The 15,610-nt window shown below is 39.3% G+C and overlaps 1 protein-coding gene across 4 annotated transcripts in view; it reads right to left on the bottom strand.

Annotated features, from left to right (window-relative positions):
• The window catches only part of CEP350 (centrosomal protein 350), a 116,309-nt gene that overhangs the window by 47,146 nt on the left and 53,553 nt on the right, over positions 1 to 15,610 (bottom strand). For 3 of the 4 annotated variants that reach the window (XM_037034876.1, XM_037034877.1, XM_037034879.1), the window contains 10 exons: positions 15,101 to 15,321; positions 14,495 to 14,658; positions 14,106 to 14,216; positions 13,530 to 13,670; positions 12,298 to 12,434; positions 11,370 to 11,492; positions 10,466 to 10,635; positions 2,124 to 2,320; positions 1,338 to 1,522; positions 757 to 844 (listed from right to left, as the gene is read on the bottom strand). In XM_037034876.1, coding sequence (XP_036890771.1) covers positions 757 to 844; positions 1,338 to 1,522; positions 2,124 to 2,320; positions 10,466 to 10,635; positions 11,370 to 11,492; positions 12,298 to 12,434; positions 13,530 to 13,670; positions 14,106 to 14,216; positions 14,495 to 14,658; positions 15,101 to 15,321 — 1,537 coding nt within the window. The remainder of the gene's footprint in view (positions 1 to 756; positions 845 to 1,337; positions 1,523 to 2,123; positions 2,321 to 10,465; positions 10,636 to 11,369; positions 11,493 to 12,297; positions 12,435 to 13,529; positions 13,671 to 14,105; positions 14,217 to 14,494; positions 14,659 to 15,100; positions 15,322 to 15,610) is intronic. The other variant, XM_037034878.1, reaches the window with a different exon arrangement.

Here is a 15,610-nt window from a genome sequence, read left to right as displayed (position 1 = left end):
TGTGCCAAGGGCTGTTCTAAGTTTACTGTATGCATTAATTTATTTATTCCTCCCAACAAGCCTACAAGGTGTGTTATTATTATTAGCCTTGGTTTATTTATTTATTTTTTAAAAGATATTATTTATTTTTAGAGAGGGGAAAGGAGGGAGAAAGACAAGGAGAGAAACATCAGTGTGTGGTTGCCTCTCGTGCACCCCCTAGTGGGGACCTGGCCTGCAACCCAGGCAGGTGTCCTGACTAGGAATCCAACAGGTGATACACTGAGCCACGCCAGCCAGGGCTGGAGCTGAATTTCTAACCACTATATCATGCTGCCTTCCAGGACTCAAATCCGGTCTTTCTTTCTGAGTTCACTAAGCCAAAAGATTTCTCAATTTGTAATTAATATATGTCTTGGAAATCTAGTTGGGAAAACAGTGACTAAAAAATTAATCTAAATAGACTCTTACAAATACCTTAATTTTTTAAAATATGCATTTCAAAGGACCGCTATTTTACATACTAAATGAAGGCAGAAGGTTTGACTCTATATTGTATTAAGATAGCAGTGACATGCAATCCTAATTTAGGAGAAATATGGTAGGCTAACAAGCAACTCTTGTAATTATGTTAGTATGGACATAACTAGTGATAAACATGAGTTAAATTTCATTTAAGGTAATAATAAGAAAAAGAGATTAGGCAAAATAACAGATTCCACAATCTAACTTGCTAGTATGATCAATTTTCTTCAAGGTGCGTTTTTCCTAACATACCTTTTCTTGCTGCAACCTTAAGAGCAAACCACGCTGTTTCTTCCGAAGAGGGGGCATTTTATCATCTTCTCCTTTGTCTCGTAGATGTCTGCAAATATTTCCCATTGAGACAAAGGTTAGATTACATTTCTACTCTAATGTCAACAATTCCAACCGCTGAAGTCTCTAAGTCAATTAAACTTTTCCGGACAGGAACAAACGGGGAGGGCAGTCACTACATGCAGCAGTTCCCGTCCTAACGATTACTTTGCTGCCTGTGTGATACAGGTAAACCCTAGACTGCGCCCTTTACAGAGAAAAATGCTTTGAGAAATTTACAATAAAAAGGGGGAATTAAGTACAAAATATCATTAAGAGTCGGTTAAGTGATAAAAGAGAAATGCAAAGAAAATGTTATATGAATAGGAGGTCTTGAAAGCAAGTGATTCAAGGATGGCAGCCCATTAGTTTCTGAAACTGGGCTGATTAAATTAAATTAAATTAAATTAAATAAGAAAACAAAACACCTTTAAAAACAAACTATGTCCTTTTAATGGGAGGAGAAACTAAACAGTAAAAACCACGTTCATGAGAGAACTCACTTTTTCTGGTGCTCCAGCCAGGCTAACTCAGCCTTGGTTTTCTCCTTCAAGGCTTTCTCCCGGAGCCGCAGGAGCGAGGACTGGTGAGCGGCCCTCATCTCCTCTTCTTTCATATACTGTCGAACCATCTCCATAGTAAATTTAGAAAAGCTATCTTGTCCTCCTGAGAATGGCATGCTCAGCTCCTATTATAGAGAGTTTATTTTGAGTTGATCATCACCCAAAGCTTTTGGAATGTAATTAACTTCATTAAAAGAGGTATGCACTTATAAAAAATTATATCAACAAAAATTATATAAATTAAAAATGTTGTCAATCATGTACAAAACACTCTTCAAAAAAGGCACATGAGAGAAAATAACATTCATCTGCTAATTTATTCAGTCATTAAAATTTTAACAAACTACTGTAAGGCTGATAGTATCCCAGGCACATAAAACAGGGTAAGAATTTGTCCCTGTTATCCAAAAAGCTTACCATTTAGTAAGAATGATATCAATACAAATTTTTAAATAGAATAAAGTTTTTAAAGAGTGAAACAAGTAAATAAGCTAGAGATAACTTTGGCTCAGATCCTCAAAGGACTCAGGGAATAAGTTTGTATTCTACTTTGTAAGGAAGGCAAAGCCAGACTTCATAGCAAAAGTAAAATATAAAATTGGTAACTTAAGAAAATTGTTTTGGTAGCTGACGGCTGAATTCAAGCACAAAGCATACCCTCACAACTTTGAGAGAACACAGTCACAGCTACGCAGGACGCACCTGTCTGGCTAAACCGAAACCCACCTTGGCAGAAGACAGCGCAGTCTTTTCTGGGGACGTCTCTTCGTCCGATTCGTCCTGATGGCCTCTTTTCTTCTCCATGGTAAATCGGCGGTGGCTCTCAGAGGGGAGTAGAGATCGAAATGACTTTTCTTCTATTTCGTCTTCTGTCATGGATTCATCAAATTTCAGGGAATATTCTGTTGCAATAGAAGCTGAATCTAAAAGAAAGATGTTCTCACTGTAGCAGTTTTCAGTAGGTTTTCAATTCATAGTGCTCACTGCCTCTTTATGGGACAAGATAACAATTCACATAACTAATCACTAGCAGTAAGCAGGAAATAAAATTCAAATTCACTTACAAACAAGGAAAAAACTAAAATATCTAAAAATATCAGTACAAGAAATATGGTCAAAGTGCAGTATACTTCAAACAGCTCTTACAAACCAATTAGAAAACTAATTAATATCCCTAAAAGAAAAAGAAATGACCATGATCAGATGCTTCACAAAGCAAACATAAATATACAAAATAAAGTTCAAAAAAGTTTAACATTACTAGCAATCACAGAAATGCAAATTTAAAACATTGTATAACTCACTGATTCCATGCTTCATTAAAAAACACAACAGCTCTTTTAAGTTGGCTCCTGCATGCCTTCCAGATGCCACTCCCCAACGATCCTTTTGGTTATTGAACACCCTTAGTTTCTGATGCTACCGGATGCTCCAAGCTCACTTTATGTTTTTCCCGCCCAGTCCTAAAATCAGTTATTTCTCTAAAGAGCTCTAGTTTCTTTTCTTGGAGAATACTTGGAAACCACAATCAGTGCACTGGTTGTCCTTGTCACTACAGGGGTCTTCTGGTCTCTTCATTCTACCAATGGGCAGAGCTATGTACCATATGCAGGTATATTGACCCAGGTACACACCCCCGCTACACACAGACTCTTTCCCGTATCCATCCATCCAAATGTAGATTCATAATGATGTTTCTAACTAATTCAGTGCCACAGTTCATTCTACTCTTCCTTTCTTGTGTATCTATGACTTCCCTCTTCAATACTGAGAAATCTGGATCCCACCATCCAACAACTATTTACATATTTATTTGTTCAACCCCAAAATACATGTAAAGAACTGTCAGCCTGTACCCCTGTGGGGGAGAGAGTGTATGTATACTGTTATTTTTATAGTAAGGCCTATAATCTCCACTATACAATAACACTCTCCTGTGTTACTTAGGTCAGTTCCTGTCCCCTCCACCCCTCCAGTGTGGTTATGCCATGTATCTGTACACAGTTAGATTCATTTGTCACACACCGCATTCCATCCTGGGACACCTCTTCCACCAACATTCATTGGGTTGTTGATTTTTTTGTGGTTGAGTTTTAAGAGTCCTTTAAAATAATGAAATTAGGGCTTAGACATAGGAATTTTGAGGAGACACAATTCAGTCCATAATATTCCATCTTATGGCTCCCCAAAATTCACTCCTCTTTGCATGCAAAATATTCACCCCCTCCCAAGAGCCCTCAAAGACTTAACCCATTCCAGCATCAACTACACATCCAAAGTCTCACATAAGGATCATCTAATTAGGTATGGGTGAGACTCAAGGTATCATTCATCCTCAGGGAAAATTCCTTTCTAGAGATGAACCTGTGAAGCAAGACAAGTTACATGCTTCCAAAATACAATGGTGTGACAAGTATAGGACAGACAATCCTATTCCAAAAGGGAAAAATCAGAAAGAAAGAGGTAATAGGTCTCCAGCAAATCCAAAACATGGAATGGCAAATTCCGTTAGATTTCAAGGCTCAAGAATAATCCTCTCTGGCTCCGCGCTCAGCCCTCTAAGCCCACTGAGGTGGCAGCCATGCTTTCCAGGCCCACTGAGGTGGTCCTGCCCCCTCACCCCTAAGAAGCAGCTCTACCCACTCTGCCACTGGAATTGGCTTTGCTCCTGAGGCCCTGAGCAGGGGCAGCCTGGACAACCCTCCGAAGCCAGTACGTAGACAGCCTGTCACCGGGGCCTGCATGCTCTGAGCCTCTTGGTGTGTGAATCACCGTCAGGATATTCCTCGGCTTTCCTGAAGGACAGGCATGTTCACAGCAGGACCGCTCCACTGTCTCATCCCGGAGAATCCCAGAAGTCTGAAAGCCTTCCTAAATTTCATCCCATCTTTTGCCCTTCAATCCAAATTAGCAGTGTCTCTGCTGGTATGACCCCATCTCTTCCTGGCTTCTGACTAGACAGATGGCTGATTAAATCCATGGGTATCTCTTGACGGAGTGACTGTCAAGCCACACCCTTGGTGTTCTTTCCAGATCATATTTTCTTACAATATCGATTGCCTGAGAGTTTTCCAAATCTTCAAGTTCTGATTCCTTTTTGTTTAACAATTCCTTCAATTTATCTCTCCTTTCACATTTTACTCTAAGAAGTAAGGAGAAAAGAGGCCATGACTTCAACACTTGGCTCAGAAATTTCCTCAACTAAATATCCAAGTTCATCACTTACAACTTCCACTTTCCACAAAACTCTAGAACACAGTTCAGCCAAGTTATTTGCCACTTTACAACTGGGACCATTTTTCCCCAGCTTCTAACACTTTCCTAATTTCCATCTTCATCACACTTCATCAGAATTACCTTTAATGTCCATTAGCTTTCCAAGAGATCTGCAAGGCAAGGTAGGTTTTTTCCAGCAAGCACCCTGAAACTTCTAGCCTCTACGCATCAGCCAGTCCTAAAGCCACTTCCACACTGTAGTGTTTGTTATGACAGCACCCCACCTCTAGGTACGAGGATCTATGTTAATCAGCTAGGGCTGCCATTAACTACAGACTGCCATATCCGTATATAATATCCATTACAAAACGTACAAAAAGTATTTTTAAAGGATGAGAAAAATTAAATATTTTCTTCTTGGACCCCAAAGACTATCTTGCGCATCCTGCTTTGAAGACTAAGGTTTTAGACAGTCCAGCAAAAACACCACTTAAGAGCCAGTTATTTAAAAAAAATTAATTCTAGAGAGATCCAAGATGGCAGCAGAGTAGGTAAAGCTACCCTAAACCTCCTCCCTAAACCAAACTGGAATTGCAACTAAATAAAAGAACAATCACCCTAAATAACCAACTGAACACTAGCTGGAGAGAAGCCTTATAACCAAGGACTTACGGAAGAACCCCATCACCACATCAAGACCAGCAGGAAGTGCAAGAGGACAGGCTGAGCTCCCATGGGCAGCAGCTTAAGTTTTGGAGGGATATTTCAGTGACCAGGGGGAATCCCCGGAGAAGTGTGGGGTCTAAACCCCAAGCCAGGCTGCCCAGCCTAGAGCCCCACAACCAGAAAAAGCACCTGCATAACATCTGGCTGTGAAAGCAGCAGGGGTTTCTGTCTACAAGGGTGAGGCACAGCTACCTTCTTAAAGGGCCAACACACAACATTTTGTTTGCAGCCACTTACCCTGGACTCTGGGAGGGAGGGCACTGCAGACTAGAGCCACGTGAGGGAAGTCTGGGGTTGGGGGCTATGGGGACAGAGCTGAAGGGCCAACTGCCAGAATCCCTGTGCTCCGTCATTTCCCATGCTGCAGAAACCATCTTTCTCAGGCAGAGCACTCCCCTCTAAGAGGCATCAGCCTGAGGGGAAGCAATAGCTCCACCCACAGGACTCCTCTTGCCAACCCTGTGAGGCTTAAGCCTTGCTGAGAAATACAGCTAGAGGTGCTTTCAGTGATTAAGCCTAACAGAAAGCCTGAAGGCAGAGGCAGATCTCTGGGTGCTTTGAGACTTTAGCTGACTCCCCCCCACCCCAGGCTCATGCTGGTAAAAGCTGGCCTTGGCGTGCAGATTGTTTTTTTCCTGCATGTACCCAGGCCTTGCAGAGAGAGCCAAGAGCTGTGGACCGCTGACAGCTCCAAACAGGTTACCCAGGGTCAGTCACAGGCATTGTCTGACACAGGCCTGCACCAGAGTCTTTGCAGATCTACCTAATATATAGAAACAAACCCAAAGAGGCAGCCAAATGAAAGAACAAGAGAATTCTCCAGAGGAAGAGCTAGATGAAATAAAGGCAAGCAATTTATCAGATATAGAGTTCAAAGTAATGTTTTAAAAATGCTCTAGAGCATGAAAAAAAGACATGGAAAACATAAAAAAGGACCAGTAAGAACTAAAGAATGCAATATCTGAAAAAAATTTTTCACAGACAGGAGTAAACAGTAGGTCAGATGAAGGACAGGACTGAATCAGTGATTTGGAAGACAAGGTAGGAAAAAAACACCCAAGCAGAGGAGCAAAAAGAAAAAAATTTTTTTAATGAGATAGTTTAAGGGACCTTTGGGACATCATGAAGCATATAACCCTTGTCACAGGGACACCAGAGGGTGAAAAGGGAGATCAAGGGATTGAGAATCTATTCGAAGATATAATGATCAAAAACTTCCCTAACTTGGTAAAAGAAGCACACACACAAGTCCAGGAAGTGCAGAGTCCCAAACAAGATGGACCCAAAAATGCCCACACCAAGACATATCGTAATTAAAACAGCAAAGCCTAGGCCCTGGCTGGTGTAGCTCAGTGGATTGAGCATGGGCCTATGAACCATATGATCATGGTTCGATTCCCAGTCAGGGCACATGCCTGGGTTGCAGGCCAGTTCCCAACAGGGGACTCATGAGAGGTAACCATACATTGATATTTCTCTCCTTCTCTCCTTCCCTTCCCCTCTAAAGATAAATAAATAAAATCTTAAAAAAAAAAAAAACCAGCAAAGCCTAAAGACAAGGAGAGAATCTTGAAAGTTATAAGAAAATAGCAGTTAGTTACCTACAAGGGATCTCCCATGAGACTGTCATCTGATTTCTCACCAGAAACACTTCAGGCCAGAAGGGAGTGGCATAAAATACTCAAAGTGATAAAAAGCAAAGGCCTACAATCAAGGAAGGCTAGGCTTTAAAACTGAAGTAGACACAGAGTTCACCAGACGAGAAAAAGCTAATGGAGTGTGCTACCACTAAACCCGTATTTCAACAAATGTTAAAGGGCTTAGTAGAAGAAGAAAAAGAAGAACAAAGTAGAAAAGAAAAAAGGAGAGGAAAAGGAAAAAACCCCAGAAGAACACAGTTAAAAGAATAAAATAGCAACAGATACATACACATCAATAATTACTTTAAATGTAAATGGCTTAAATGCTCCAATCAAAAGACACAGGGTAGCTGAATGGATAAAATGACAAGACCCATACATATGATGTCTTTGAGAGACCCACCTCAGGATGAAAGATATACACAGAGTAAACATGGAGGGATAGACAGAAAAAATACTTCATGCAAATAAAAAGAAAAAAAGCTGGGGCAGCAATACTTTTACAGACAAAATAGACTTTAAAACCAAGGCTATAGTAAGTGATAAAGGATACTACATAATGAAAAAGGGAACAATCCAAAACAGGATATAAACCTGGTAAACACTTATTATGCACCCAACATAGGGGCCCCTAAATATGTGAAGCAAATCCTGATGATCATAAAGGGAGAGAGAGACAGAAATACTCATAATCAGGATTTTAACACCCCACTGACTTCAATGGATAGATTCCAGACAGAAAAGCAACAAGGAAATGGCAGCCTGAAAACAACACAACAGACCAAATAGATTTCATTGACATCTTCAGAGCATTTCACCCCACAGCAGAAAAATGTACACTCTCTTCAAGTACACATGGAACATTTTCTGTGTTAGAATACAAAACAAGTCTCAATAAATTTAAGAACATCTAAATCATATCATCTAAATCATAAATCAATCACATCTAAATCATATCAATGTTAAAGCATCTTCTCTAACCACAATGCTATGAAACCAGAAAGTAATCACAGGAAGAAAACTGCAAAGACATGAAAGCCAAATAACATGTTTTTAAACAATGAATGAGTTAACAATGAGATCAAGGAAAAAATCAAAAGATAACTTGAAATAAATGAAAATGAGAACACAACAACCCAAAATCTGTGGGACACAGGGAAAGCAGTCCCAAGAGGGAAATTCATAGCATTATAGGCTTACCTCAAGAAACAAGAAAAGCTCAAATAACAATCTAACTTTACACTTAAAGGAACTAGAAAAAGAACAATAAACAAAGCCCAAAGTGAATAGAAGAAAGGAAATAAAGATCAAAGAAGAAATAAATGAAACTGAGTCTAAAAAAATACAAGAATCAGTAAATCCAAGAGCTGATTCTTTGACAAGGTAAACAAGATTGGCAAACCTTTACCCAGACCCATGAAGAAAAAATAAGAGAGGACCCAAATAAATAAAATCAGAGTTGAAAAAGGAGCAGTAACAACTGGCACCACAAAAATACAAAGGATTGTAAGGAAAGATTATGAACAACTATATGCCAACAAACTGGACAACCTGGACAAAATAAGCAGATTCCTAGAAACATAAATTTTCCAAAAGTAAATCAATAAGAATCAGAGAATCTGAATAGACAAATAACTACTAGTGAAACTGAAGCAGTAATAAAAAAATTCCTAATGAACAAAAACCCTGGACAAATGCCTTCACAGGTGAATTTTATCAAACATTCAAAGAAGAATTAACACCTCTCCTCAAACTATTCCAAAAATATTCAAGAGCAAAGAAGACTCTCAAGTTCATTTTACAAGGCCAGCATTATTCTAATTCTAAGACCAGAAAAAGACACTATAGAGAAAGAAAATTATAGGACAATATTCCTGATGAACTCAGATGCCAAAATCCTCCACAAAATATTAGCAAGCTAAATACAGCAATACATCAAAAAGATCATATACCACAATCAAGTGGGATTTATTCTGGGGGTGTAAGTTTGGTACAATATTCACAAATCAATGAACTCAATACACCACATAAACAAAATGAAGGGTAAAAACCACATGGTCATATCAATAGGTACAGAAAAAGCATGTGATAAAATCCAGAACCCGTTTATGATAAAAACTCTCAGCAAAGTGAAAATAAAGGGAACATTCCTCAAGATAAGAAAGGCCACATATGACAAACCTACCACCAGCATCACAATCAATGGGCAAAAACTACAAGCATTCCCCTTAAGACTGGGAATAAGAAAGGAATGTTCACTTTTACCACTGATATTCAACACAGTACTGGAAGTTCTAGCAATAGCAATCAGACAAGAAGAAATAAAAGGCACCAAAACTGGAAAGGAAGAAGTAAAATTGTCATTATTTGCAAATGACATGATACTGAAACAGCTATGAGACATTTACACAATAGAATTTTACTCTACCATAAAAAAGAAGAAAATCTTGGGGAGCACTGGCGGGGTGCAGGGCTGGGAATACAAGAAAGAAAACTGTACTTGAACAAAAGTTAAATAAATTAAAAAAAAAAAAGAAAATCTTGCCCTTTTGTGACAGTGTGGATGGACCTAGAGAACTTCATGCTCAGTGACATATGCTCAGCTAGTCAGACAAATACCATATGATCTCACTCATATGCAGAATCTAATGAACAAACTGAACTAACAAGGAAAAAGAGACAGACTCGCAGAGAACAGGCTGACAGTTCTGGGTGGGTGAAGGGGGATGGAAGGATCAAATAAAAAAGGAAAAGAACTCATGGACATGGACTACTATGTGGAAACTGCAAGGGGGCAGGTGGGTACATTGAGGTGGAAGAGGATACGGGGGTGGGGATAAATGGTAATGGGGAAAAAATACAATAAAAAGTAAATTAATAAAAAAATTAAAAAACAACAAAAAATTTAAAATAAAAGTAAATTTGTAGAATGGAATAATATTCTGACTTCACGTCTTAAAGGTGTCATTTGTTGCCAAATTCTGTTTTTTTTATGTTATTTACTGTCCGTGATTTGCCAGGAATACAGCTTTTGTTTATGATCCAGAGAGAGTTGAGTAATGAATTTTAATATAGTTGTTGTATCTGACGTTGTCATTATGTATAAGAAATTATATTCTTATATTGTTTAACATGAAAAGTTCTAATAATGTATTCTTTTAATGCTTATGTTACATGTCTATAATAGGACAAAATTAGTTTTTCAGTGTGGACTGTATATTTGTCATTCGCACGAACACTGTCCTAAATTTAGTTTTGTCCCCTCTTAGGGTCATGACGCACAATCGTATGAAACACTGGTGAGGATTACCGGCATGATGTGTGGCCTTAAAGCCATTTCCCCTGGACACATTACTATCAGATGTATAACACTGTCTTCATTATGATCATGTTTAACTATATTAACTAGCTAAGCCACAAACATCTCAAAGGGTTCTGGAAGCCTCCCAAAATAAGTAATTACACATATGTGCGAGAGGAAGTTACCTTTCTCATCAGGAAGAGACGGAACACTGTCACTTGGCAGAGAATCATCCGCAGCCGTCTGAACCTGTTCATCAATAGAACTCTCTGTCTTTCCACTGTGAAGTTTCTTCTCATTTTCCTTAGAAGATGGAACTGAAGGACTTTCCTGAGGGCTGCTACCACTACTACTTCTGTGTATGAATGTTACAGAAACAAACAAAAAAAAGCGACAATAAGAATCGCAACTTGGAAGTGAACTTACTTGGTTAAAGGAATGGGGCTTTGATCAAGATATAAAATGAGGAAAGATGTAATGTAAAACATAAAAACTACTAGACGTAAGTCTGAGAAGAAACTTTTAGAAAAGATGAGTAGGAGAAAGGTGTACAGTTTCAACTGTCATATGAGCGAGCACTGTTCTCAGGCCGGCATATCCATGTTTCCTTTCATTTTAAACCAACTGACTGGGAAAAGGGGCTTCTACTCGCTATTCCCACTTCCTTACTCTTCATCAGCATCATGATTTGTGCTTCCCCCGCACTACACTGGAACTGTCCTCATAAATGCTACCTAAACTCGACCTGCCAAATCCAACTGAAAATCTGCATCACTAAATGGTGTTGACCTCTATCGCCTTGTAAAAGTTCTACTCGCTAAAGCAAATGTAGTAAAATGTTGACAGTAGGGTAATCTGGATGAAAGATTAAGTATTAAAAAAAACTATAGTGCTTATACCATATAGGTTTTCAAGGAATAGCAGCTATACTGTTACATGAAACAACTAATAAATCAACTAATGAAATGGGGAAGCCAGAACTCTGAAGGGAAGATATTATTTCATTTAAATCAATGAGATTAAGAAGTAAAAAAAAAAAGGCAATTTCTCAACCATTTATCAGACTTGACTACATTGAACTCTTTTCACCTTCTGTCGTGATTCTTGTACCTTGAAGACTCAGAATAACTATCATATGAAGGAGAGTATTTCTGGTGCTTTGAGTCAGGGGTCCCTTCTTTACTGTGAGAGAGTAAAATAGATTGACTTTTCCTACAAAGAAAATAAAAACTGATTAAACATTTACAGTCTTTAATAAGAGTAAGATTTTAAATACTGCTCAACATTAATACTGAGATAAAACCTTGAATGAACAGGAATTATGGAATAACTTATAAGGTATTTGAAGGCATTCATTCATAGAAATAACATGTTAAAGAGTATCTTCTGCTTTATTATGAGAAACAAGGAAAAATCGCCCCAAATATCGATGAATGTGAACAGACTGAAAATCTATGAATTAGAGACAGGCGAAATGAGATGTAACAAAACACACACGATCATGATCACATCACCCAGCCCCACATAAAAAACTCTCCGACGACTTCTCATTGCTCTAGAATAAACAAAACCCCGAGGGTCTGCAAGGCTCTGCCACAGTCTGATCCCTGCATCGTCTCCCACCATTTGCCCACTTGCTCACCGCCTCCAGTCCCACTTGTCTTCCTTCCTTTTCTCTTCCTACGTGTACATGTGCTGACCTGTCTATCCCTCACCCCCTTTACATCACTGGCTCCTTTTCATCCACCGTACCTCCCTAAAACTTCACTTCCTCAGGAAAACCTCCCCTGACCCCATGACAGGTTCTTCAAATTGCCCTGTTGCAAGCCTCAGAGACAACGTTCCTTTACTCCATGAACACCTACCTCGGTTTACAGTGCTCATTCTCTCAAGTGCCTGTTTGATGTCTACCTTCCCTTCTAGGCTCCACGCCCATAACTACATTCCCAGCACCCACAGTCGTGCCTGGAACACAGCAGGTATTCACCACATATCTGACGAAGGACTGAATATTAACCTATCTGTTTCAGCTCTGGTCCGCAGCTGTTTCACGAAGTCGGGAGCGTGTTGCCGCTGGTGGTCATACAGCGTTGCTAGGGGAGCTCCAGAAGCAGCAATGGCATCTGAGATGTGAGTTCGAGTCAACTCTGCCATCTGAATATGAAATCCACAAGGTGAAAAAGAAGATGAAAAACTGAGCGAGCAGAGTGTCTTACAAAGACTGCTGGATTGAGAGCAAGCAAATTTTGCAATAGGTGAAATACTGTGAGCAAGTCATTTAGACTTTTGAAGTCTTAACAGCTTCCTTACAAAAATAGAGAGATATATACAATATAATTTCTAAGGTTTCACCCAAATATAAATCTATAAATCAGATAGAAAACCTTCAAGTCATATAACAAGCCAAAGTATGCCAAAAATTAGTATCTTTCAAGAATCAATCCAATTACTACCTCCTCTCTGTGTCTTTTCTGAGCAACGATGTGCAGTATGTTTCCCCTACTCTTAGCCACCAGTGCCACCGCTGCATGTATTACTCATTGTGCATTTTTTTCTAATTGGTACATTGACAACCTGAAGTGTTTTTGACATCTTTGTTAAAGTTGTCTAAAATTTTCCTGAGAAAAAAGACACTACTTTATGCTTATTTGCACAGTCCCATAGTATCCAACGTACAGTAGGTCCATGACTTTAATAACATTTCACAAGCAACCCTAAGCAGTAACTGCTAACATAAACTGGAACTGTATCTATCGATTAGGATGTCCTCTATAGAGACAGCAGTAAAACTCTTTCCAGCTTTATCCTCGGTACAGCAGAAAGCAGCACCACCACTCTGGGTAAACATGCAATGTCTTCATGCGAAGCAGATCCGCGGCTCCCTGGCCCCAGAGCTGGGGAACAACTGCGAAGGGGCCTGAGGGAGCTTTTCAGAGTGCTGGCAGTGGTGATCACAGTGGTGTTTACAGGGGTGGATGGATAAGGTATAGAAATATATATAGGTAACTACATATTTCTTAAAAGTCATCAAACTATACTTAAAGTGAATGCATGCTGTTATTTCTAAATTACTCATCAGTAAAATCAGTATTTTTTAAAAGCTTACTCTATTTAGAGTTCTTCATCTTATTTAGCTGCCTCTGTACATTCAAATGTGCAAGACACTAAAATAAAAGGCCAAAGGTACTCAGACGACTAAAAAGAACTACAAGAAGAGCTATGAAGAAAGGAGTTCTCAGCGGCTCTGACCTCGCAGACCTGGCGCGCTGCGTCTGTGGTGAGGCGAGCGGCCTCTGTGTGCTGCACGGCTAATTTACAAGTTGCTTCCTGCAGGGCTTCGGTCACATCCCGCTGTGATTTAACTACCTGCTGCCATGACTCTGCATGGACCTGTGCACAAAGAGGATGAAAGGGAACTTCTGCCATATCATACAATTTGTAAATTTGTACATTTGTTTCACGGAGCAAATGTATTATGAAAAAAAATCCCCCGGACTACCGCCCAGTTCTCACGTCTCAAAATCTGAAGTTTAAAATTTGGAGTCTTAAAATCACCCCTGGAGTTCACCTTAACTCCACTTTTGATGCGTTGATGTGTCTGTAGACAAGTAATTACTATGTACCACTTATTAAATTGGGGCTAAATCCTGACCACTCAATTTCACAGCGGTTGCTACATGAATCAAATGACAGGAAATTAACTCATGTGGCATGCTTTATATCTTTTCTTTTTTACTCCTATATAATCTAAAAAATACTAAAGTGATTTCAAAGATACAAATTTAGGTTTAACAGCTAGTACTTGCTACTAAGTGAGTTAGTTACCTGAGATGCTTTGTTCCGGGTTTCTTCTAACTGTCGCTGACACTCCAGAGCCTCTTGTTCAGCCTTCAATTTCAAAAGGGCCAAGTCTCTTTCATGGCGTTGCTGCTGTGCCTTCAAGATAAAGAAATGATCAACCATTAATTCTAAGATAATAAACTATTACAACTCGGTGACTATATAAATACAATGCTATTTTCTTAACACAAATCTTTTGAAGCAACCAAGTAAATCCTAAAAGACAGTAAATGGGACAGACATCAACCATTTATCATTTATCAAAATTAGTGACCACCCACTCTGTTTTTTTTAACTCATCATTAAGACTATTTTAAATAGCAGAGAAAAGCGAAAAAAAACCACAGAACTAAAGTAGCAAACCCCACAAATACCTTTATGATCTGAGCCAGAGAGACACTCTCTTGCTGAGCAAGCGAAATGCCTCTCACCCTTTCTATGTCTGAGAGCTGGCGCACAGACTCCTCAATGGCACTCAAGTAGCTCAGTTCAGCTGCCATACGATGCTGGAGGCCAGCGGGGGAAAAGCGTTGAGAACCTGGAGGGCATAACAATTGCCAAATGTAGAGGTGAACATGAAATTAAGTTACACCTCGGATTTCTAAAATTCGTTTCTCATTTAAAAGACAAAAACAAAGACAGTAATTTCTGAGTACAATGTATTTTAATAGTTACTTCTTTTGTGTGTGGGGGGGAATGCACATGCATGGGTGTATACATACATATATACCTGTCAGCACTTAGGAGTACATCCATAGCATACACTTTTCCATGTGCTTTTGCTAATGCTGGCAAAACGAGGAAAATCACCACTACTGAATCCCTCATGCTTCTAAATATTTATTCCCCTGCACAGTTTCTGTTTAATACTTCAGAGAGTAATCACTCATAAAAAAAAACTTTTCCTTATGACTCAACTGAAATAAATTTTTAAAAAATAAACCTTATCTTTAAATTTACAATTGCGCGGGTCGACTTGCCTGGTGTTGAAGTCATCTCCATAGTTGCTCTGCTGGCAGCCACGTTCATATCAGGAAAAGCTGCATTAGGCTTAAATCCTGTTAGAGTTGGAGGCATTACAACTGAGGACTTAGATCTTTCTAATGAAGTTCCTGGAAGGTCAAACTGCAACAATTTCTGGGAACTTGGAGACAGGGGAGAAGTTGGAGTTTTCTGAGATCTTCCCTTGTCTGAGGAGATACTAGAAGATTTGTTTAAAAAAAAAAACAACTTGTAAGAGAAGGGAAAACTACTTCAGGAACCAGATAAACAATTCACAAGAACAGGCATTTCTTTATTAACATCAGCTTTGAAAAGCTGTGACTCAGGCATTGTGCATCCCACAGCCTATGTGAGTAAACTGCTCTGAGCGCTCCTCTTCTCGCCGTTTGCAAACTATCTTGGGGCAAACCCTGACCACAGTACCACAGGAACGGAGTCTCTGGATTAAACTGCCACCTAATTCTTTCCTGTACAATGTCAATGCGCCA

The sequence above is a fragment of the Sturnira hondurensis genome, unplaced genomic scaffold, assembly GCF_014824575.4.
Source record: "Sturnira hondurensis isolate 20B ecotype Veracruz unplaced genomic scaffold, ASM1482457v3 Scaffold0022215, whole genome shotgun sequence".
NCBI lineage: Eukaryota > Metazoa > Chordata > Mammalia > Chiroptera > Phyllostomidae > Sturnira > Sturnira hondurensis.
The sequence above is the reverse complement of the archived record's forward strand: the minus strand, read 5'-3'. Positions and strand labels throughout refer to the sequence as shown.